Genomic DNA, 20,850 nt, shown 5'->3' on the forward strand with positions numbered 1-20,850 from the left:
CAGCGAATGACTCCCGAGGATTCTCCAGCGGCATTCGCCCTCTCATTATCCCGCAGAGCAGCTGGCAGAAGTTCCGGGATCAATATACGCTTACATATGGGGCGGCCGAGGATCTACCGGTTCGAGGATCGGCAAGTCGACGGTCTATTGCACATAAACCTGAATCGCAGCAAAAATGATCTGTCTCGTAGAAAGTGAACTTGTTGCTCAACACATTTGTAAGATTGAGCACGTACGTTACTCCAGCATCTTTCAAGCATGCCGCGTAGAAAGGTATTTAGATTCAGAGCGAGATCACGAGGATCTCGATACAATCGCTAAGAGCGCCTGGAGGTCATATGAACTGCTTGAAGACTGGAACGTATATAATAATTGGGGCCTTGGACTATTTGATGCTTCATCGGGCTGCCATCACCTGATAGTTTCAAATGCCAGTTGGGGAGATGCCGCCAAAGTATGTCACGAATCATCCTGCTAGATGTTGTTCCTTTGTGAATTGTTTGTGTTTATTCACTCTATCGCTAGCGGTAAACTACGAAGAGCAGCTCCCAGAAATAAAGTCGCAACAGTAAGGCGGCAGGGGCTATATGTTCGTCTATCAGCAAGCACGTCAGCAAGAAGCAATTGAAAAGCGCACACCTACGACACTAATGAAACGATGTTCGGAAGATCAGCCGATAAAAGTAGACTCTCGCCCAGCGAGGAGTTTAACAGCCTAAATTCAGTCACACGAAGGTGAAGTACCATTAAAGTCAGCAGAATTTGACAATAAATACAGCAAGTGCCATGCAAATACATCCGTACACACGGATGCCAATCCCTAGGGAACAGATGTACGATCAATAATCCAACGAACAGTGATATATCGTGTTGATTCATGAGGTTGCAGCGCGAGACAATCCTGAAACCTGCCAACGGGACATTTGCAGAAGGTGTCATGACGTCCCGTCATCAAAGTCCAAGACAGTGAAATCCGACCGCTTCGTATTCGTGGTGGGTGCCCATAACGCATTCAGGTCGAACCAACCTCCAATAGTGGGAGGAGCCGCATCCTCAGCAGCATGGGCATCCTCTGGGTTGCTATAGAGATCCGTATGCTGATTTGCGCCGAGGCTGATGTGTTCGTCATTTGCCACCAGACCAAAGTCGATATGCGGACGACCAGAGGCAATCTGGTGCATAACCAGATGGCAGGCCATAACGAACAAGAGTAACAGCAGCACAATCATTGCGCGCGCACGAGACTTGTATGCCGATGGCTCGATATCAGGCGAAGAAGGCGACACTGGCAGTTTGATCTGGGATGGCAGACGAGGAAGGGTGGGAAGGCAGTTTGCCAGGCGCTGCGCGAGCGTTGGTTTTTGAGGCGGCATGAGGAAAGCAATTGAAAAGTCCCCATCATGCGAAGGAGACGACGGAGTGACGATAATAGCAGGTAGCGGTGCCTTCTCATCCACCAGAGGTTCGGACAGGTCTAGACATGATTCCAGCAACAGAGAGTGTCGGTCAAAATGCGATCGCATCGCACGTCTATCACGATTCGAGCGAACTCACCAAGGGGTGCCGGGATCAAGGTGTAATCCAAGCGCTGCGGCAAGCGATGGAGACGCGGTGCTGTGGATATTGCATCATGTTACCATTCGTGAAGTACAGAGGCTATACAGTCACTCACCACCAGAACGACGCATCTTTTACAGTCCTAAACGTATCGGCAAAGCAGGCAATTGAACTTGCAATAGCGGGTGGGGAATACTCGGTCGATGCTAGGTGCCCAGGCGCGTCGATTGCCGAGAACAAAGGAGGGCAGCTTATAATGAGTGTGAGGTAAAACGAGTGTGTGTGCGCGAGCGCAAGGATAGGCTGAAGGACCCTGGGGCACCGCGGACAGCGAAGGAAGCGGCGAGAACGACGAAGACGACGAAACGTGCGAGGGACAACGGCAACAGCAACTACCAGCCCCCAAGCCACCCGCGCGCTTGCCAGCGGTGCCGTCGCTGCTGATGGTCCCTTGCTCGATATGGTAACTCTGCAGAAAACATTCAACCCTTCTCTGCTACAGCTCATATGTCTTTGCGGGCCTCTCCGTCTTTTAAATGTGTTTCTTCGCCTATCAAAAGCACGTCTCTGCCGTCACAGGCCTATGTTCTCTCGATAGCATCTCTGCCTTCGCATTATGCGGTGTCCGCCTCTTCCCCAGACAACGCGATATGGCTGTTCGACAAGTCGCGCCTAGATATTGTAAGAATGCTCGCCGGGCATGATTCATCAATCACAGGATTGCGATCCGCATCCACGTTTGCCGGAAGTTCATCTCCGGTTCTCCTCTCATGCGGGAAAGATGGTAGCGTGAAGGTGTGGGATGCACGGTCTCCAGAGACAGGTACATTAAGTAAGTATCGTCCGTGGCCTGTTAACCGAGTGTGTAGCTGAACTCAAGAGAGATTGGTGTGTCTGTCCTGAACAGTGACTGCCTTGACGGCCGGCAGCGCTCCCGCCCTTCTGTCTTGCGATATTTCCACAGACGGCAGAATCATTGCCGCTGGAACAGAATTAAAAGGAGACGACGCTTTGGTGCTCTACTGGTGCGTTCGAGACTGCATGTGTACAGTCTTGCGAAAAAAAAACTTACCTGCAGCGTGACAGGGACCCGCGTAGTCCTGCTGCACCTCTTCGGACTCACTCTTCCACACATTCGGATGACATTACTGCAGTGCATTTCTCTCATTCGAGCAGTGGTAGCAGAGTGCTCCTTTCGGCGTCGTCTGATGGGTTGCTGTGCACGTCTAATGCTGAAGAGGAGGACGAAGATGAAGCCTGTCTGCATGTCGGAAACTGGGGATGCAGCATCGCGCAGGCGGGCTGGGTGTATGGCCGCTCCGGTTCTCCGGGCATCTGGGCCTCCAGTGACATGGAGACGTTCAGTGTATGGTCGGGTGAGGTCAGTTCTCCGTTGTTTGTGCGGTGGGCACAATTTTATTTGTATCTGCACAGCTTGACCGAGTGCAGGATGTCGATATGCGCCAGCCATCCGTGCATAGACAAGACTTTACATGGGTCACAGACTACCTGATTGGATGCCATAACATTGCGTTCATCCCAATGGGCATGGACAACAACCTGGGTGTCTTCGTCGGTTCCAACGAGTGCGCATCCTTGTCGTTTTCTTCATCCGGCTTAACTCATCCGTGTCCAGAGGTGACATTGCAATCATATCGAGACCCACTTACCTTGACCTGGAGTCGCCTTGGATTATGTCCAATTTGTGGACAAATGGTCATGCAGGAGTTGTGCGGTCGGTGCTATGGGATGAACAGGTTTGTACTCATCATACTACATCGCACTCGTCGTTGACAGTTGTATGTCAATGACCAGAATAACATACTTCTGACGGGAGGCGAGGATTCCAAACTCAATGCATGGACCGGCCCTGTGTTACCTGCAGCGCCTACAAGCATTTCTACGAAGCGCCATAGAGAAGATGCAATGGATGTCGATGGCGATTCTGTACAAAATCGGAAGCGAAGGCATTCATAAATCAATGTCAAAACCGACTATGTTGTTATACAAACATTAGCGGTGGAATTTGATAGATACTTATACAATTCATTCAGTTCTGATGCAAAGTTCCCGAGGAAAACGTTCTGGGCAGCATTCGTGAGCAATGTTCACATCCTGAAAACGCCGAAGCCCTTAGCGTCGCCATCCCAGGTTGTTGGAGACCCGTTTCCTACGGAAGCCTGGCCTCGCTTTCTCGCAGAGAGAGCCAGTGCGAGGCCGACCACATCACGGGTATCCGTAGGTTTGATAATCCCATCGTCCCACAAACGAGCCGATGCGTATAAAGCAGTCGACTGTTCTTCAATGTCCGCCTTGAGAGATGCGTGTTTGGACGGATCCCTGCATGACGGCGCGTCAGCGCCGACGAACTCCACTAGAGGAGTATCCTTGGGCTCACTTAGAGACGGTGGCCATCACTTGTGAGAGTTGTCCCGGACCCATCACAGAGACCTTCGCGTTCTGGTGGCTGTCAGCACAAGGAAGAAATAGACGTGTGCTCGAATGAACTTACTGGCCACATCCACAAGAACCGCGGCGAGTACTACGGTGTATATGAGGACAACGCTCTATGCTATACCAACCTAGGACTAACCGCTCGTCCACACATGCCTTATGGAAACGTCAGCAGGAGTCATGGCACGTAGGGTAGCGTAGGGAATAGCACACCATAGTTTCCAGCACCATAGCTACCGCCCACGATAACGGTCAATTTCGGAACGTCTGCACAGGCGACAGCGCGGACCATCTTCGCGCCGTCCTTCGCGATGCCCCCTCGCTCCGCCTTCGAACCTACCATGTATCCAGTGACGTTCACGAGGAACAACAATGGGATCTGACGCTGGGAGCACAGCTGCATGAAATGTGTCGCCTTCAATGCGGACTGCGAAAAGAGGATGCCGTTGTTGGCAACAATGCCTGTGGGATATCCGTGAATGTGGGCAAATCCCTGTTCCGGCTAAATGAGGAGACGGTGTGTATAACCCGATGCGAGAGACTGACCGTTACTATGGTTGTACCGTACTCCTTCTTGAACTCGCGAAAGCGACTCCCATCGACGATACGAGCAATAACATCCCGCATATCGAATGCTTGCCGGAGGTCAGTGCCAACAATGCCATGCAACTCTGATGCCGAGTACAATGGGTCCTGTGGAGATACAGGCGGCTGGCCATCACACAATCAACCCCAGTCAAAAATAGTAATGATGGTGCGAGATACAAACAACTCACGGGCACCTCCTGGCCACCAGCCTTACCAAGGTCGCTGACGATACCGCGGGCAATCACGATTGCGTGCTCATCGTCTCTCGCTAGATGGTCTGTAACTCCACTCTCGGACGAATGCATTTGGCCGCCACCGAGCGCTTCATCATCAACCTCCTCTCCCGTGGCTGCTTTAACTAGAGGAGGTCCAGCCAGGAATATACGGCCCTGCTCACGCACAATGATGTTCTCGTCCGCCATCGCTGGCACGTACGCGCCGCCTGCACGCTAATGTCATCAGTGTGAAGAGGTCAGAATAGAAATAGCGACCCGACCCGCAACAGATATGCCATGTACGATGGCAAGTTGTGGGATGCCCAATGCGGACATATGAGCCATATTGTAGAATATACGGCCGAAGTGCTCCTTGTCTGGGAAAACCTAGAGCATGCAATAGTTCTATGCTAGATCTCCAAGGCATCAGATGTCTGAGACCCGCTTACATTAGCCTGGTGGGGCAGTGCTGCTCCGCCAGATTCCACTGAACAGAGGTCACCTGAGGGATTCATACAAGATTGTACTTGAAACGTACCGACATACACGCACGGCAAACCATGCTCTCGAGCTATTTCTTGTGCACGCAGATGCTTCTTCACCTGCAACACTGGCATGAACATAATTTAGAAGCAAACCTGTATGAGCTACATACCGTAAGCGGGTAGTACGATCCGCCTTTCACTGTCGCGTCGTTAACCACTATGACGCACTCACGGCCAGATATGCGACCGATGCCAGTGATGATGCCTGCGGCAGGAACAGCCTCAGGGTAGACATCGTATGCAGCGAGCTGCGAGAATTCAATGAATGGGGAGTGTTGATCTAACAAGAGAGACAGCCTAAATCACGCTTCGGTTGCCATACCGCACATAGTAACAGAACCGCATATACAAACCTTTCTCGCGGAAGCTTCTTACCGGCATTCCTCATGCGCTGGGCTGCCTTCTCGCCGCCGCCCAGCCGTACCGTCGCCATCTTCGCGTCAACGTCTGCGACCAACGCGTCCATAGCCTCCGCTTTAGCCTGGAAGTCCGGGGTCGAAGTAGAAAACAGTGACGGCAAGACCGACGAGTGGTAGGTTCTTTGTGGGCCTCGCCAGCGACACGGCCGGCGTATCGAGCGTAGACTTAGCACTGGTGGCCGCATGATATTAGGACGATAGAGATCCCTGTTGCACACGTCGACGAGCGAGCAGAGTCGACGCGGGGGGACATGTCCGTCGATCACATTACCCCGCATTTCGCCACGTGGGCGGACCTTTTGAGGGCACGCATGAGCGCTTACACATCTTACCTCAAATAGCACTCATCGTTGGGTTTCCTTTATTCCTTCCTTCTCTTCACAGTTACCCTCACCTGTGTAGATCATGAGTGCCCTTGCAGATGAACTTCTGGCTGACCTTGACGGTCTTTCTGAAGGCGAGGACACCAACGAGCAGACTGAGAGTGCACACGCAGAACCAGGACCATCCAATGGCCTCAAGCGCAAGGCGTCTTCCGACGATGAGATGTCAGAAGGAGAAGGCGAGGAAGATGGAGAAGGAGGGGAGGATGAAAAACTTGTGGGCGGGCTTGTTCTGGAGGGTGGTGTAAAGCCTGCGGAGGAGCTTGACGCTGAGGAAGTGCAGCGCATGGAGCTGAAAGGAGTAGAAGACGTGCGCAAGGTCGCGAGGCTTGACGGGAGCAAGCGTATGAATGATATCCTCAAGGTACGCGGTATGCTTATGTATAAACGTCCACGGCTCCGAACCTGCACCGCAGGAAATAGAGAAATTCCAGGCCAATCCGAGCACACCAGAACAGATGGCCATGCCCTCACATTCCAATCCAGAGTATAATCTGATCGTGCAAGCCAATAACCTGTCTGTGGATGTAGACAACGAGATCATGGTTGTGCATAAGGTGTGTGTGCTGCGCTCTAGCCCATAGACGCTCGACTCATCAAGGCAATGTGCGATGCAGTTCATTCGAGATCACTACTCACCCAAGTTTCCAGAGCTAGAGCAGCTCGTTGCTGACCCTGCAATGTATATCCGTTCTGTTCGTGCTTTGGGAAACTGTGAAGTATGTCCTGCTCTCATCAATCTAGACCTCTTTCTTACGAGATGTTTACTAGGACCCAACGAAAGTCGATCTCTCCGGTACTTTACCGCCAGCAGTCATCATGAGTGTGCTTATTACAGCGACGACCACGTCCGGGCAGCCTTTGTCCGAGGCGGAATGGCAGGCCGTCCAGCAAGCTTGCGATCTTGCTGACCGTTTGGAGGAAGCAAGGAAAAAGGTGAGCATGCAATCATTTACATTTTCACTGTTGTTGACATTCCTGCATCAGATTTTCATGTACGTCAGCTCACGAATGAATATTCTGGCGCCAAACCTATCCGCTATTGTTGGTACAACCACAGCTGCGAAATTGCTCGGGGTTGCTGGAGGAGTCAATGGTCTTGCCAAAATGCCTGCATGTAACGTCTACGTAAGTCATCAGTTGCCTCGATCCATCGATTTATTGTCATTTATGTATCGCTTTCTTTTTACAGCTATTGGGAGCTCAAAGGAAAATTGCTGCAGGATTTTCAACCGCTACTCAACGGCGACATACCGGCTTCGTCTTCCAGTCGGAGCTTGTCCAGCAGACCCCACCGGATTACCGACTCAAGGTACAACGTACTGTGGGCGCGAAATGCTGTCTGGCAGCTAGAATGGATCTAGAGAGGCACCGCAGAGATGGTTTGTTGCTTCGTGCTCGCGTCATTGTTCTCCATCTGATAAGCCACCAATAGGAGCCTATGGCGAGGAACTCCGCGATAAGATAGAGAAGCATATCGATCGCCTCGCCGCTCCTCCTCCAGGCAAGATTGTGAAGGCACTGCCAATTCCCAATGACGGTCCGAAGAAGCGGCGCGGAGGCAAACGGTCAGCTGATATGCACTCTCATGGAGGCGCGCCAGTATGCTAATCCGTGTATGCTCATAGGGCGCGGAAGGCGAAAGAGGCGTACGCCCAGACGGAACTTCGTAAGCTACAGAACCGTATGGCGTTCGGCGAGCCGGAGGAGGAGATTGGAGCCTTCGATCAATCTAAAGGACTTGGTATGATTGGCTCTGGAAAGGTCAGAGCCGGCGTAGGGGAGGCGAAGAGTCGAGGTACGTGCTCCGATAGTGAAGCACGAGGTAACGTGCTGATTGCCCTTGCCCATTGTAGCCAAATTGTCAAAGGCGAATAAGCTCCGCACCGCTGCGCTCACCAGAGCCGCGCAAGCTGGCGGCACGCAGACATCTGGAACGGCCACTTCGTTGACCGTCACTCCGGTGCAAGGTTAGTAGCCAATACGATTCGACTCATAACGGACTAATGTAACGCATGATCTTCCCAGGATTTGAATTGACCAACCGTGCAGCTGCCGCACAGCGCGTGAAGGAGGCGAACGAGCGGTGGTTTGCTGGAGGCACATTCTCTTTCGTTGGTCAGAAGGGAACATGAACTACACATTTAATAGACAGTATGTAGCCACCTCTTCACAACCTAACGTTGTTATGGGTCATAAAGCACTACAGTAGCAGAATATCCATACAAAAATAGCAACTACTCATACACAGCGGGCGGGCGAACGAAGACGGAAAACAGTACTAAGGAGGTCGTGTGAATTACGCAGACGGAGCATGGGCTGTTGCCACGGTTTCGCCTGTCGCCGAGCTTTGAGAGACGTCGATGTAACCGGCCTGTTTCGGGTTGGACACCTTCGTGCGCTTTGACCGGTAATCACGAATGGCGGACCTAATAGCATCCTCTGCGAGCACTGGAAAAGACAGTCAGCCATAAATAAATCAGACTGGCAGGAGTGGGAACTTACTCGAACAATGAAGCTTTACAGGCGGGAGGCACAGCTCCTTCGCTATCTCTGTGTTCTTGATCTTTTCCGCCTCCTCCAGCGACAGTCCCTTAACCCGCTCGGTCATGTATGAGCTAGATGCAATAGCACTGCCGCAGCCGAACGTCTTGAACTTCACGTCCGAGATAACACCGTTCTCATCAACCCGAATTTGCAGCTTCATGACATCGCCGCATCTGACGACCAATATGCTCAGTCAGCACGACAATGAAAAAGATAAAGGTTGTATACATGACTTACGCAGGTGCACCGACGAGTCCTGTGCCGACATCAACGTCGTTCTTGGGCAATGATCCCACCTGCAATCAGGAGTTATCAGATAATGCCTAGAGCAAGTCCAGACCGCAACATGACGCACATTCCTGGGCTGCTCGTAGTGCGAAATCACTTTCTCGTGGTATCCGCGTGCAAGCGGCCGAGCGACAACGCGGCTGGTGCGGGGAGTAGCGTTGAGAACGGTTTTGGTGAGGGATGAGCGGAACATTGTGTGGGTATGCGAGCGGCCTTGCGAGGGGGAGACGAACGCGTTCGGCCGTATATACATAGGCGTCGGCCTGCGGAGTTTGAATCACTGTGGCGATCATGAATGGAGCACGTGATGAATTACGTAATGAGGACATCATTCGTGTTCCACGGCGCACGCTCCCCAAACGCGTGTAACAACGGATTGCCACTCCGTCGTCGCGTGCGGCCGCGCATTTGCGGTGCCTACACTCGCTTTTTATCCTGCATTTTTTTTGCATCTAGACGACAACATGGCTACCCTCGATTCCTCTCGCCCACCTTCCCCCAACAACCTGCGCACGTCAGACATGCCCATCGGCAACAGCATGTACTTTTCCGTGCCATATGAACGATTTGCTCGCGATGAGGTATCAGATTGGGCCAGTGGATTCACTCTCCTAGGTACGGTTCCTTGGGGAACTTTGTCCCCGTCGTTGATTTACATATGCAATGCACAGACACATTGGAGACATATTTCGACTCGCGCATTGACCTGCTTCAACGCCGCTTGGCAAAGAAGAGCGAGAAATTCAAAATGCGTGCAGAGGAGACGTTGAACGAGATGTTCAAGAGGGACCTGTTCAAGCGCAAGCCCTCGATAGGAACGAGTCAGCAGTTTGAGCGGGAGATGCAGAAGTTCAAATTCAAGGTCGGCCGAAACCGCCCCCTCGTTCCGCATGCCTTTTATGATGGTGGCCTATTAGGTGTCTTCACGGCTGATCTCCCTCGCCGCGGCATGGCATACCGCAAATGTTGTTCGAACTCGTGAAAAGCTGACGTTCTTCTTTGGTGTGATGTCTCTCCTCTTCACCTCGTTGATGTTTGGACTGGCCCCTGAGTGCGTGATCATTCCGTCAGTTATCGTGAAGTTCATTTCTTAAACTTATCGGATGGCAGGTGGATACACATTGCATATACCCTACAAGCCGCCTATTACCTTCCCATGCGCGTATACTTATACAAGAAACGCGCCTGGCACTACTTCCTGTTCGATCTATGCTACTACGCTAATATCCTCAACTTGATTTACATCTGGTTCTTGCCTTCGAGTTCTGTTCTTTTGATAGCGTGCTATTGCCTGTCACACGGGTCTCTGGCGTCTGCTGTAATCACATGGAGGAACAGTCTTGTCTTCCACGATTTCGACAAGGTTACGTCATTGTTCATTCATGTCTATCCGCCGCTTACGTTCACTGTCATCCGGTGTGTATCCTCCACTGTATACGGTATCAAAATGCGCAGCTCTGATCAGGTTCCAGGCATTTCTATCCGAACGCGGAAGAACGCTTCCCTGCGCTAGTCAAGGTCCCTTCCTTCCAGCCTATGAGGGCACTTCTATTGAGCAGCATTATATGTAAGAAACGGGTTGCTATTTGCCTACGGACCGCTTCTCATGGGATGCCGCAGATTTGGTCTGGCAAGTATTGTACTGGAAGGTAGGTTTATCGAATGTTACGGTAATTGCAGATTGATAATTGGCCTTTGTAGTTTGTCTTCATCAATCGTCGAACCAAGATTGAGTCCGGTCAAAGGACGACATCTCTTTCATTCCTGTTGAATGACAAACGAGGCGTTATTGGTCGCGCCTTGTCTAAGGTACCACCGCGATATCGCGAACTCTCATTCATGATTGGGCAATTCGGTATGACACCCAACCGTGTTTAAAGAAGGACGCGATCTGATACATCGTTGCAGTGTACTCTGTCCTGACCGAACTGCCTGCTGTATTCTTACTCTATGACAGCTCTTTCTGGAGTGGAGCCTTCCTCATCCTCATATTTGCCGTGAGCGTTTGGAATGGTGGTGGATTCTATATCGAAGTGTTCGGCCGCAAGTGAGCATGACATCACATCCTGCTTTTTGTGGCGCTTTTCCGACCTGTTGATGTCAATAGGTTCGAAAAGGAGTTGGAGGAATTGCGAAAGGAACTCGCAGAATCCTCTCCTCGCAATAATGGCAGTCCAGTTCTGGGTCCGCAAGACGACGATGACGTTACCACAGTATCCGGCTCTCCTTCTGCAGAAACGAAGTCGTTGTCACCAGAGCTGTCAATTTCTGCTCTACCGGTTGACACCGCCCCAGTTTCAAACTGAATGCCGCTCCCAATGCTTTACGATCTTACGAAACCATAGACGAACCGGATGTCATATAGATATACATACCTTGGTCCCCCCTCATTGACTTGTTCATTTCACCTTCTCTACGGATGTCTCAATATTTATGTTGTAAATTCGCGGACTGGTAAACTTCCTCGGATCTGTTTCACAAACGTCTGTACGGTACATCCTGTTTGTCGTAACGTTTTCCTTGTAACCCATGCTATGTTATTACCACGGGGAGCTCAGCCTCACGAATATCTACCAGCTGCACACAGCTCTGTCAAATGCCGCCTTGTAACATTACAACATCGTGGGCTTCATGATGTGTATCACCCGAGTCGAAGCTTTCCCATTCGATACCGCTTACAACCCAACCCGCGAAAGGGCCTTTCCCTCCTTGTAAAAGAGCTTTCGCTGCTTGATACTTGGTGGAAGACTGCTTTAGTTCATGATACGTCGCGCTATGCATACTGGTGAGAGACTACGCGAAAAGCGACACGACAATTCGCACCGTCGGAGAGGCATTCCCGTTTTCAGTGCGGTCCGCCAAAACAAATCAAGTAAGGATCGCTTGCACACCCGCGGTCTGTGAAGAACGAGTGGATTCATGAAACTCTGAGGTGGATTCGCGAGAGGATGCTTGCCTTAACTTCGGTTTTGTGCGATGTTTCGGGGAAATGCCACGCCTTAGGCCGTTGATGAGTATTTCGTACGATAAAGCTGAATCTGCAATCCAACAGAGCGCTGTGAAGACAGACATACTTAGATTAATGCGTGATAGATGCTGCCAAATGTTTAAGCGCGTACAATCATTGCAGGAGGTTCCACTTCCTATCGAGGAACGGGAGTGGGAGAACGGTAGTGAGGTGAACATAACTTCAGGTCTATTAAGCCTGTATTCCGATGATAAGTGTTCCACTGCAACAGCGATTGCGTTTAACAACCGCATTGAGACACCAATAGATGGGGGCAAACTGACCACTGCTGATGCGCTGCCAGAACGCTCTGTGACAATCTTCTTTGACGATATCTTGCAGACTCGCATCCACGTCTCCAATTACGACAGCTGAGATGTACAATGGATGGATCAAGTGTGATCCTAATGCGCCTTGAATCCCTAGGACATTCCAGCGGGCAATCTTGTCACTACAAGACATACACAATGTACGCGGCGAGTCTGAGCGCCCAGGTTTGGTCCGTAATACACCGTACAGAGAGTAATTATCGCGACCTCTGGAAGCGGTGTTGGGAGATAACTCGGGAAACTGGGTCGAGTTCTTCAGGGCGGCCATTTTAACATCTTGGAAAGAGGCAAGGAAGCGCATCGACGCATCCCCGCCTTTGAAAGATGAGTCATTGATCCGATGAATGCAACCTGCGATTCTCACAAGGGACAGTGGAGACGTAGAGGTACATGCGGACGTCATCGTTGAACACGAACTTTCCGTCGGATGCTCGATGGATCCACGAGGATTTATAGCGGTCATCTGAAAGTGCACGATTGATCTCTTCAAGGATCCAGCGCAATGCACCCCTTCTTGCTAACACCTCAGCATGACTATCATGCACTGCGTCCCCTTCTTCAGGAAGCCGGGAAAGATGAAGGCATTTGGAGCCAGTTGCGAGAGAGATGGGCCTAGGAATCTCTCCTTCACGGTGTAAAATGAACGAAGCTAGAACAGTGAACCGCCCAGATGGTATCTTGAGAGCAAGCGAATTGTACAACTGCAGAGCTACCGAAGAGACAAAATCAGCAAGAATGCTGGACATGCGGCGCGTGCATAGAGTCGGGCGCCTGTCGTTGTGAGACATTACTTCGGCGATCAATGTTAATGAAACCCCGCATTTGGTATCGCCGCTCATGCCGCCCCGCAATGTCTTTACATCAGTACGTCCACAACTGCATTAAAAATATTACAGATGACAGAGTCCATAATAGTCACGTAATCGTACAATCACATTCAACCAAGTTATCAGTATAAATTAGCAACATATGATAGCAACTAGAGGAACAAGAAAACCACAAACGCAAGGAAGCGCTGCAACCATGCTTTTTGCCTTGGCTTCACGCGTTTGTTGCATGGAACTGAATGATGGCAGTGCCAACTGCGTTTCAATCGGCTCAGCTACTGGAGAGTACCGGCTGCCAAGTACCAACAGAGATCTCCTCGAGGTGATATAGCACCACGCGATCCCACGAAACGGGGACCATATTGGTCTAAATGCGGCGAGACATGAGGACTAGGGCAGAAGCAGCGAGGAAGGAGACTCCACCTGTATGAAATGCACGCATGCTCGGGCCACTCTTCGTGCCAGAGTCTGAAGCTCAACACGCCCATCATAGCCGTCTACAGGCAGTTCGTACGTCATGGTGGCGTACCCAGACCACTGTGAATAGAGGCTTAGATACCTGGTTTATAATGTGCCTCAGACATGAAGCGATTACTCACGCGTATCTTGAGGATAATTTTGCCCCGATAGTCTGCATTAAGGTCGTATACCGTGTAGGACTCGTTGCCAGATAGCATGACGTTCGACATGGCTTCACCGAGGGTGATACCAGAGCGGAAGCCGCCCTTACGCTTAAACTTCAGCAGTGTGCTACTGAGTCGGCGGTAGCCATCCAGAGGGACACGTGTGCGCCGCGACATCGAAGATCGCCGCCTGGTGATACGGGGCGCATGCGGTGTGGCGTATCCTGAGGATGCATACTGATATTCCGCCGGGAAGTACGAATTAGCAGCGTTCGCGGCGTTCATATCATCGTATGCTAGAAGGTGGTTCAGGAATGTCGTGGAGAAACGTTTTCAGATTGTCCGTCTTACTCACGATGGTATTGACCGTACTGGCTGATAGTACGTTGTGGCGCATATACAGGGTACGACCCTTGCGGATATGTCTAAGCAGCCATTCAGCATTTCCCGCCATTGCAGCCATAGCAACAAGTCTACCTCTCCGTAGACTCCCGGAGCAGCCACAGGCTGATCGTATCCCGCGTATTGCTGCCCATAGGACATGGATCGATGGAGCGGCGGGGGATACGTCTCGTACGCAGGGTAGGCCATTCTGATGGAGTAAGGGGAAAGTATGGATGGCGGTGATGGGTCCCTCGAACGAACTACGACGATGGGCAGACTATATATGATGGTTGAGTGCACGCTTTCGTCTCATTGCACAATATCAATGTCGACGTCTCGAGCCTCGGGCCTCGAGGCGATCGCACAAGTCACTCGGAGGTGCCATTGGCCAAGATTGCGGAAACTCTGGCATGTGGCAAATGCTGGTTTCTGTGACGGTGTGAACTTATCAAATATTAACACTCACCCTAGACCCATTTACAGATACCACACCGCGTAGCATCCATAGTAGGTGAGGTTCCAAATGGCGAAAGACTAGCGTTCCTGTTGAAGACCAGCAAGAGCACGACCTTGATGGTATTAAACAAGACAAACTGAGACAGTCCAAGTTGTGCTTGCATCCTTCCTTCTCAGTCCTAATACACACCTTCAAACGCGGAGATCGGACATGAACGAGGACTTGCAGTATCCGCGATCAGCTGGTACCCAGAGCGGCCATCAATGGTGCACACGCTGGCTCGGCTGTATCCCGCGAGTTCTAACAACACTGTCGCGATCATGCAATAACGAGTAACGCGTGCGGCGCTGGACACATCCAATGCCATGAATTGCTGATCAGCGCGTGGTGAGAGTTGTAGTAACGACAAGGTTAGGTGGGCTACATAGGCTGCTGGAATGCTTACAAGCTGCGGTGAATTCACGAGGATTGCAACGTGTTGACACACCGCTTTCACACAAGTAGCTTTCACTGTGAAACAGCCATAGCCCGGGTCTTCGAGTTGTTTTTGCCCTGCAGGGTCTGCAAACGCAGCACTTGCTTATGCACCGACGTTCGCAGTGTAATCCTTCATGCAGCTCGATATTGCTTTCGCTACGCTGTCTCTGAGCAGAGCGGTGACCGACCATGAATGCATGAAGTATCATGCGCGCGGCTACTGCTCGTTAGTGTTCTTTAGTGTCGGAACTTTGCCCATCGGACCTCGAATCGTAAATCGCGCCGTACACTCACCGCACGCCTAGGTTTTGTTTTGTTTGCTACTACGGCTACGATTCAGCCAATGCCGAACACTTTATCTCGTGTGCTTTCAGCTGCTGCCATCTAATAGTTAGTGATAATTGACGTCTCGCAAAATACCAGTGGACGAGCGATCTGATCAACTTTAGAACTGTAATTGGCGCCACAACTCCTTGAAGACGCTGTGAATCCTCGTTGTGCATGCTCCCACTTGCTACTGTTGTAGCGTCGCTCAAATCTGTACATGGCTACAAACGAAGATGTCTAGTGCTGTAACTATTCGTCCGGGCGTCGTGGAACCTCCCTCGACTCCAGAAGATGAAAGTAACTTCAGGCAAAGTCTGCAGATCGATATGAAGGGGTTGGTGGGAGATGCCGTCGGAAATGTGAGTATGGTGCCTGGAAATGATCCATATAGCACCCTGCTCCTAAGGAAGAAGCAATGGTGGCGAGAACTCATCCGGACCATCGCTATCTCACAAGGCTGCCTCGCAGTGTTCTGTATAGTTCCAATGTGTCCGACAATATACCAACGTTTCTCCTGACAACGTTAAAGTTACAAACTAATGTTTGTGATGCATTCACAGATGAGCATAAGCCCAGGAAGTCGAGATGTGGTGCTGGCTACGTACGTCTCGTGATGTCAATCCTTGAATATGCTTTACATGCTATATGGCTAGACGCAATGGACTGTTCATCATTGATTTGGAGGCGCCCCTAAACGTGCCGCGGTTCGTTCGAAAATGTCTGCCAGTATAATAGAAAGACCTAACGATGATTATAGTTTTCTCCCTCAAGGTGGCACGTGGGATGTGGCAGACGTCCAGTGGAACCCGCATCCTAGTCGCAGTGAATATATTGTATCCACATCGAGCGAGAAACTGTAAGGCCGTCACGCCGCAGTGCTGTGGTTGTTGCTGAACCACATTTAGGCTTATATGGAACCTCTTCTTGACTGGGAAGACATCTATTGAACACGTGTTGCGCTCCCATTACCGCGCTATCACGGACATCAACTGGCACACGACTGAACCGGATATCGTGGTGAGCACAGGGATAGATTCATGGCTATGGGCATGGGACCTGCGTGCAACGCAGAAGCCGGTCATGGGTGAGTCTATTTCGCAGGGCCAATACTCCACGCACAACTCAGACTGACGGTCTCCTTGCAGGACTCTGCGCGTTTGGTGGTAAGTATTTCCACGGTCTGTACAGTCACAGTGATAAAGCCTCGGTAATTTCACACAGCTGGCGGAACACAGGTTAAGTGGAACCGCCAAGATGGCAACCTTCTCGCGTCTTCTCATCAGAACGTGGTACTGCTTTGGGATCGACGTGTGAGATTGGTCTCATGTTTTCTAGTATCATCGCTGTTCTTAGTCGGATCTACATACACAGAAAGGATCTCTACCGGTGGCCGAAATCAAGGCGCACAGTGCAAAGATATATGGGATTGATTGGGCTCACGGAAGTAGCACGGAGTTGCTAACATGTTCTCTTGATAAGTCTATCAAGATGTGGGACACCCAAATTTTCCAGCCGAAGTTGACCATTCAGACTGCCTACCCTGTCTGGCGAGCGCGGGACCTGCCATTCGGACGCGGTGTCCTCAGTCTGCCACAACGGGGTGAAACTGCACTTGAATTGTATGCATATGAGACTCCAGAATCACCGATCGAACTGTTCGAAGGCCACACAGATGTTGTCAAAGAATTTGTATGGCGCAGAGGTGGCTACGGTAAGTCCAAAATGGCACAGTTTATGTAGGTATAGACTGATGAGGTCCCTCTCTGAAGATAATTCTGAGTTCCAGTTGATAACATGGTCGAAGGACAAGACACTACGGTTCTGGCCGGTGGATACCGATGTCATGCAGGTGAAGTGTTGGTCTGCGTATCTTTTCTCACACTGTGCTCACAAGAGCAGAGAGCGGGAAGAACAACCCCAACACATAGCAGTGCCGCTGGAGTACCCAGCAGGAAACTCAAAATTTCTTTCAGCAATGCTCCTGTCGGAATGAACCTGACTCCTGCATTATCAGCGCCTATAGGCAACAGGTCTATTCTGGCAGAGGTCCGCGCACCATATCCGCTTCGTCCATCGAGGACGAACATTCGTCGGAACCCGTCTCAGCGCGAAGCATCAGACTCTTCATCAGTTTACCTTGATAGAGATACTTCTGTCGCGCCTACGAAGCCCATTCCTATCGCACAGGAGAAGGGTGGAACGATGACTAGAGGACACCTTGGCGCGCGATCGGCTCGGATAACCACCTTCGCATGGCTTTCCAGCGTTAAAGTCGGCGCGAAGAGGGACAGTAGCTCGGGTCAAGGAAGTGGAGCGGAAAAAGGGAACTTGTCCCGCGTGAGCTCAAGATCACGACCATCTTCACTCCTAGATCAACATGTCTCTGGACGTGCACCGAGCTTGCAGAAAGGGCACGACGCCACAGAAGAGGTAGATGACGACCACCGCGAAGGAGAGGTCGGGCAATCTGTTCAGGACGAGTATGCTTCGTTTTCTTGAGTACTTTATCATTATTGACAGCTATGGCAGGATAACCTCAGTCGTCAACAAGCTTAGTGCCTCAAAAGTGAAGCTTGAGAAGGTATTCATCAACTCATTGCCTCGTTCTTCATCCAGCAGTATCCTCATAAGTAAATGCTTAGGCAGACCTAACGAAAAAGAGAAGTTGCACCTTCGGATTGCATGGACCATGGGGCGACTCCACCTCTGTGTTCATCCGGGTGACGTTCACCTTTCCTCGAGACTATCCTGACGCTACCTACCCTCATGGCATTCCAAGTGTTGACTTGGAAAGGAACCCCCTCATTTCTATCAAAAATCGTGCATATATTCTCCGGCGTCTGAGGACGATTCGAGAGCATGAGCGGCCATGTCTAGAGAAATGTCTACGATTCCTTCTGTTTGGGGATGATGGCGAACAAATCGGAAGACGTCCTGGAATCGAGTCAGAGTCGTCGTCCGACGAAGAGGGAATACCATCAACTCGCACACGTGGACGTCCTAGCTTCTCCTCGGTGCGCAACGACAAGAATCTGGCTGAACCTCGGACCTCGCAGGGAGTATTTGGAGTCAATGGTAGGCCTAACTGATATGGTAGCAGAGCAATACTGATTCATCCTGATAGGAGAACTGATATGTTTTTCACGTGCACCACCACGGATCGTACGCAATCCAATGCGAGAAATGTCTGAGTCGCCGTCCCTCGCCCCTCATGGTGCAGATGCGTCGTTCGGACTGTTCCACTCGCCAGCCTTGGTATCAGACGCAATTCGCAATTTGGGATACGCTGCTCGTGATCGGGATAATGAGTCTGTCGAGCTTCAACAAGCTGAAGATGCCAACAACATACTGCGTATCATGACCAATTTGTTCACGGTCTCGCAGAGGAAACCTAGGAGGATTTCCGAAAACTCCAGGCACTATGAGGATATTCCATCCAGCTATTCACTGGTTCCGACAAGACGGAGTACTGTTACCATTAGAGATGCTTCAAAATGGGTCGGGATCGATGTCGCTGCAGCTGGAGAATACACTTTCTCTGCAACACAGCCCACCGAACTCTGTAGGAAAAACGCTGCGATTGCTATAGCGAGAGGAAGATCCGATCATGCAAGGATTCTTGGCATGCTAGAGGCTGCATTGACGAGGGCAGAGGAGGATGGTTCGGAACACCTGGCCAGTCACCAACGCACGTCCGATCGAGTGGTCGTCTATGTCGTCAACCGAATGTGACTAATTTTTCTCGTTTATACGCTGCCTGATGCTGATGTCTATGTAGCTACCAGGAGCTGATTGCAAGCAAAGATATTCAGATGTTGGCCTTTATCTCAGTCCTTCTCCTTCAAACATCTTCCTCGCGTGAGTGTTATATGACTAAATCATCCTCACCATGAACTGTGATCCTGATAAATATATTCAGAGACCCAGGCTTCCCACCAGATGACTCCTGACATTAGTACACCTGACTTCAGCCGCTCTCTCAGGCAAAGAAATCCGTCTTTGTCTCCAATCTGGTCTCATGCATTACCATCCCCGACTACCCAGCCAGTGGCTCCTGCGCTATCTTCACCGACATCCTCTAAAGGCTCATGGTCGAGCCTTTTCACCGGAACAAGCATGAAGCAATTCGTGACAGGTATGAATAGTCTCTGATGATTTCGGACGTCCTTGCAAGCCAATGAGTTTGTTAGGTCCAAAGGCTAGATTGTCTATCCCAATGTCAGAGGACTTTCGCAATGGCCGCAGACCGTCCGTTCACTACGGGAGTGGGAAGGACATCACTACACCCACCACCAAGTCATGGACGGAAGATACTAAGGTAGACCCCGTATTGTCAGCGGTAACATTTTCGTCCGCGGGACACACACGACACAGAACGTTTTCTCAAATTATCTCCGCACGTCCGTCTCACAATGACAGGAAACGACTTATAGTGAAATTATCATCGTTACGCCCGTATTCGCTGTAAGTCTGGAGCGTGGCTCGAGTGTATGGATCTGCACATTAATTCCCCCCTCTGAGTAGGGTCACGTTACAGCAAGGCCTGTGCAACCAACTGCTTTGTCACATCTTCAGTTATGCACAGATGCTGCTCGCGTGGAATCTTCCCAGCAAGAGGACCGAACTGTTGAAGGCCGTCGAGAACGACATCCACTCAACCGCGATGGATGCAAGCATAATGGAGAGTCTTGTTGCGCCGGACTGCCTAGGTTTGCTGGACGATCTCTGTACAATCACAAGTCTTTACAATTTTAATTGATCTAGGGGTCGTGCGTATTTGCAAGCATGGCATATCAGATCCAGAACAAAGCTGTCCTGGTTGTGGAGGACGAGCAACGGCAATACGATGCTCAGTCTGCCGTCTGCCTGTGAAGGGTGGGTCTTACCTTCTCTTTAAATGAAACCAGTCATCTCACTAGGACGACAGGGCTCTCATATAGCTGTTTATCATGCATGCACGTCAGCCACGTATCCTGTTGGGAGGGGATACGCGGACGATTCTGTGCTACGGGATGCGGATGTCAGTGCGTTCAGCCTCTTTCAACGTTAAGCACGGCTGCCGAGCGGTCGTTGCCCCTGCTATTGGCGGCGTAACAACTTACTGGGCACATGTTAAAATTTCGTCAACTGGTACGACAAAAGTATTCTCGATAGAGCATGAAGCTCGTTCGACTAGACAGCCTCCTCGAGCAAGTCGTGTCAAGAGCTCGCTGCTGTTATTGCATCGCTCTTACACATTACGTTAGTCATTGACAAATCAATTGCTCGTTCCGTTGCATCGATCCAGATTCCAAGATGACATTGATTGTAACAATTATTCATGTAATCTTATAGCCATCCCATTCATTGATACCTACTCGTACAGTCAATACTATAGAGCTTTGAATCGTTGATCATTGGCACCCGTTGAGATGATCAGGCTC

The 20,850-nt window shown here is 50.8% G+C and overlaps 8 protein-coding genes across 8 annotated transcripts; 4 read left to right on the forward strand and 4 right to left on the reverse strand.

The window, feature by feature from the left end:
- Positions 1 to 484: 484 nt before the first annotated feature.
- LAESUDRAFT_719199 (uncharacterized protein) lies at positions 485 to 1,964 on the reverse strand. Its single transcript, XM_040907584.1, has 4 exons — positions 1,673 to 1,964; positions 1,555 to 1,614; positions 640 to 1,474; positions 485 to 583 (listed from the first exon to the last, which is right to left on the reverse strand). Exons 1-3 carry the CDS (start codon positions 1,686 to 1,688, stop codon positions 936 to 938), a joined length of 615 nt encoding a protein of 204 aa, XP_040770402.1. The 5' UTR covers positions 1,689 to 1,964; the 3' UTR covers positions 485 to 583; positions 640 to 935.
- Positions 1,965 to 2,064: 100 nt separating this feature from the next.
- On the forward strand, positions 2,065 to 4,017 carry LAESUDRAFT_766978 (WD40 repeat-like protein; the record flags this gene model as incomplete). Its single annotated transcript, XM_040913766.1, has 6 exons — positions 2,065 to 2,380; positions 2,465 to 2,582; positions 2,644 to 2,938; positions 2,992 to 3,143; positions 3,194 to 3,314; positions 3,373 to 4,017. The coding sequence occupies 6 exons, from the start codon at positions 2,065 to 2,067 to the stop codon at positions 3,532 to 3,534; spliced, it is 1,164 nt and encodes a 387-aa protein (XP_040770403.1). The 3' UTR covers positions 3,535 to 4,017.
- LAESUDRAFT_719201 (carboxyl transferase) lies at positions 3,399 to 6,074 on the reverse strand. Its single transcript, XM_040907585.1, has 12 exons — positions 5,713 to 6,074; positions 5,470 to 5,656; positions 5,353 to 5,416; positions 5,264 to 5,301; positions 5,096 to 5,201; positions 4,788 to 5,041; positions 4,558 to 4,722; positions 4,225 to 4,504; positions 4,151 to 4,167; positions 4,070 to 4,099; positions 3,956 to 4,017; positions 3,399 to 3,897 (listed from the first exon to the last, which is right to left on the reverse strand). Exons 1-12 carry the CDS (start codon positions 6,054 to 6,056, stop codon positions 3,666 to 3,668), a joined length of 1,779 nt encoding a protein of 592 aa, XP_040770404.1. The 5' UTR covers positions 6,057 to 6,074; the 3' UTR covers positions 3,399 to 3,665.
- A 109-nt stretch (positions 6,075 to 6,183) lies between these two features.
- LAESUDRAFT_639144 (Nop domain-containing protein) lies at positions 6,184 to 8,296 on the forward strand (the record flags this gene model as incomplete). Its single annotated transcript, XM_040903522.1, has 10 exons — positions 6,184 to 6,525; positions 6,578 to 6,718; positions 6,779 to 6,880; positions 6,933 to 7,097; positions 7,149 to 7,289; positions 7,354 to 7,543; positions 7,597 to 7,729; positions 7,790 to 7,959; positions 8,018 to 8,131; positions 8,190 to 8,296. The coding sequence occupies 10 exons, from the start codon at positions 6,184 to 6,186 to the stop codon at positions 8,294 to 8,296; spliced, it is 1,605 nt and encodes a 534-aa protein (XP_040770405.1).
- A 164-nt stretch (positions 8,297 to 8,460) lies between these two features.
- On the reverse strand, positions 8,461 to 9,239 carry LAESUDRAFT_808408 (FeS cluster assembly scaffold IscU; the record flags this gene model as incomplete). Its single annotated transcript, XM_040914063.1, has 4 exons — positions 9,064 to 9,239; positions 8,946 to 9,004; positions 8,667 to 8,881; positions 8,461 to 8,612 (listed from the first exon to the last, which is right to left on the reverse strand). The coding sequence occupies exons 1-4, from the start codon at positions 9,187 to 9,189 to the stop codon at positions 8,461 to 8,463; spliced, it is 552 nt and encodes a 183-aa protein (XP_040770406.1). The 5' UTR covers positions 9,190 to 9,239.
- A 221-nt stretch (positions 9,240 to 9,460) lies between these two features.
- On the forward strand, positions 9,461 to 11,302 carry LAESUDRAFT_638692 (uncharacterized protein; the record flags this gene model as incomplete). The annotated part of the gene is made up of 9 exons (XM_040903484.1): positions 9,461 to 9,611; positions 9,668 to 9,858; positions 9,914 to 10,047; positions 10,107 to 10,412; positions 10,469 to 10,563; positions 10,617 to 10,645; positions 10,698 to 10,851; positions 10,905 to 11,043; positions 11,104 to 11,302. 9 exons carry the CDS (start codon positions 9,461 to 9,463, stop codon positions 11,300 to 11,302), a joined length of 1,398 nt encoding a protein of 465 aa, XP_040770407.1.
- Positions 11,303 to 11,588: 286 nt separating this feature from the next.
- On the reverse strand, positions 11,589 to 14,373 carry LAESUDRAFT_640421 (uncharacterized protein; the record flags this gene model as incomplete). Its single annotated transcript, XM_040903598.1, has 8 exons — positions 11,589 to 11,769; positions 11,959 to 12,069; positions 12,284 to 12,647; positions 12,697 to 13,070; positions 13,578 to 13,696; positions 13,759 to 14,078; positions 14,150 to 14,207; positions 14,260 to 14,373. 8 exons carry the CDS (start codon positions 14,371 to 14,373, stop codon positions 11,589 to 11,591), a joined length of 1,641 nt encoding a protein of 546 aa, XP_040770408.1.
- Positions 14,374 to 15,396: 1,023 nt separating this feature from the next.
- On the forward strand, positions 15,397 to 20,836 carry LAESUDRAFT_719207 (uncharacterized protein). The gene is made up of 20 exons (XM_040907586.1): positions 15,397 to 15,490; positions 15,550 to 15,786; positions 15,988 to 16,028; positions 16,081 to 16,131; positions 16,185 to 16,283; positions 16,333 to 16,511; positions 16,573 to 16,590; positions 16,649 to 16,737; positions 16,799 to 17,138; positions 17,197 to 17,276; positions 17,327 to 17,907; positions 17,957 to 18,008; positions 18,070 to 18,502; positions 18,552 to 19,155; positions 19,206 to 19,285; positions 19,347 to 19,562; positions 19,618 to 19,891; positions 19,952 to 20,136; positions 20,192 to 20,302; positions 20,355 to 20,836. Exons 2-20 carry the CDS (start codon positions 15,661 to 15,663, stop codon positions 20,519 to 20,521), a joined length of 3,726 nt encoding a protein of 1,241 aa, XP_040770409.1. The 5' UTR covers positions 15,397 to 15,490; positions 15,550 to 15,660; the 3' UTR covers positions 20,522 to 20,836.
- Positions 20,837 to 20,850: the final 14 nt, after the last annotated feature.

Source organism: Laetiporus sulphureus, assembly GCF_001632365.1.
Source record: "Laetiporus sulphureus 93-53 unplaced genomic scaffold LAESUscaffold_1, whole genome shotgun sequence".
NCBI lineage: Eukaryota > Fungi > Basidiomycota > Agaricomycetes > Polyporales > Laetiporaceae > Laetiporus > Laetiporus sulphureus.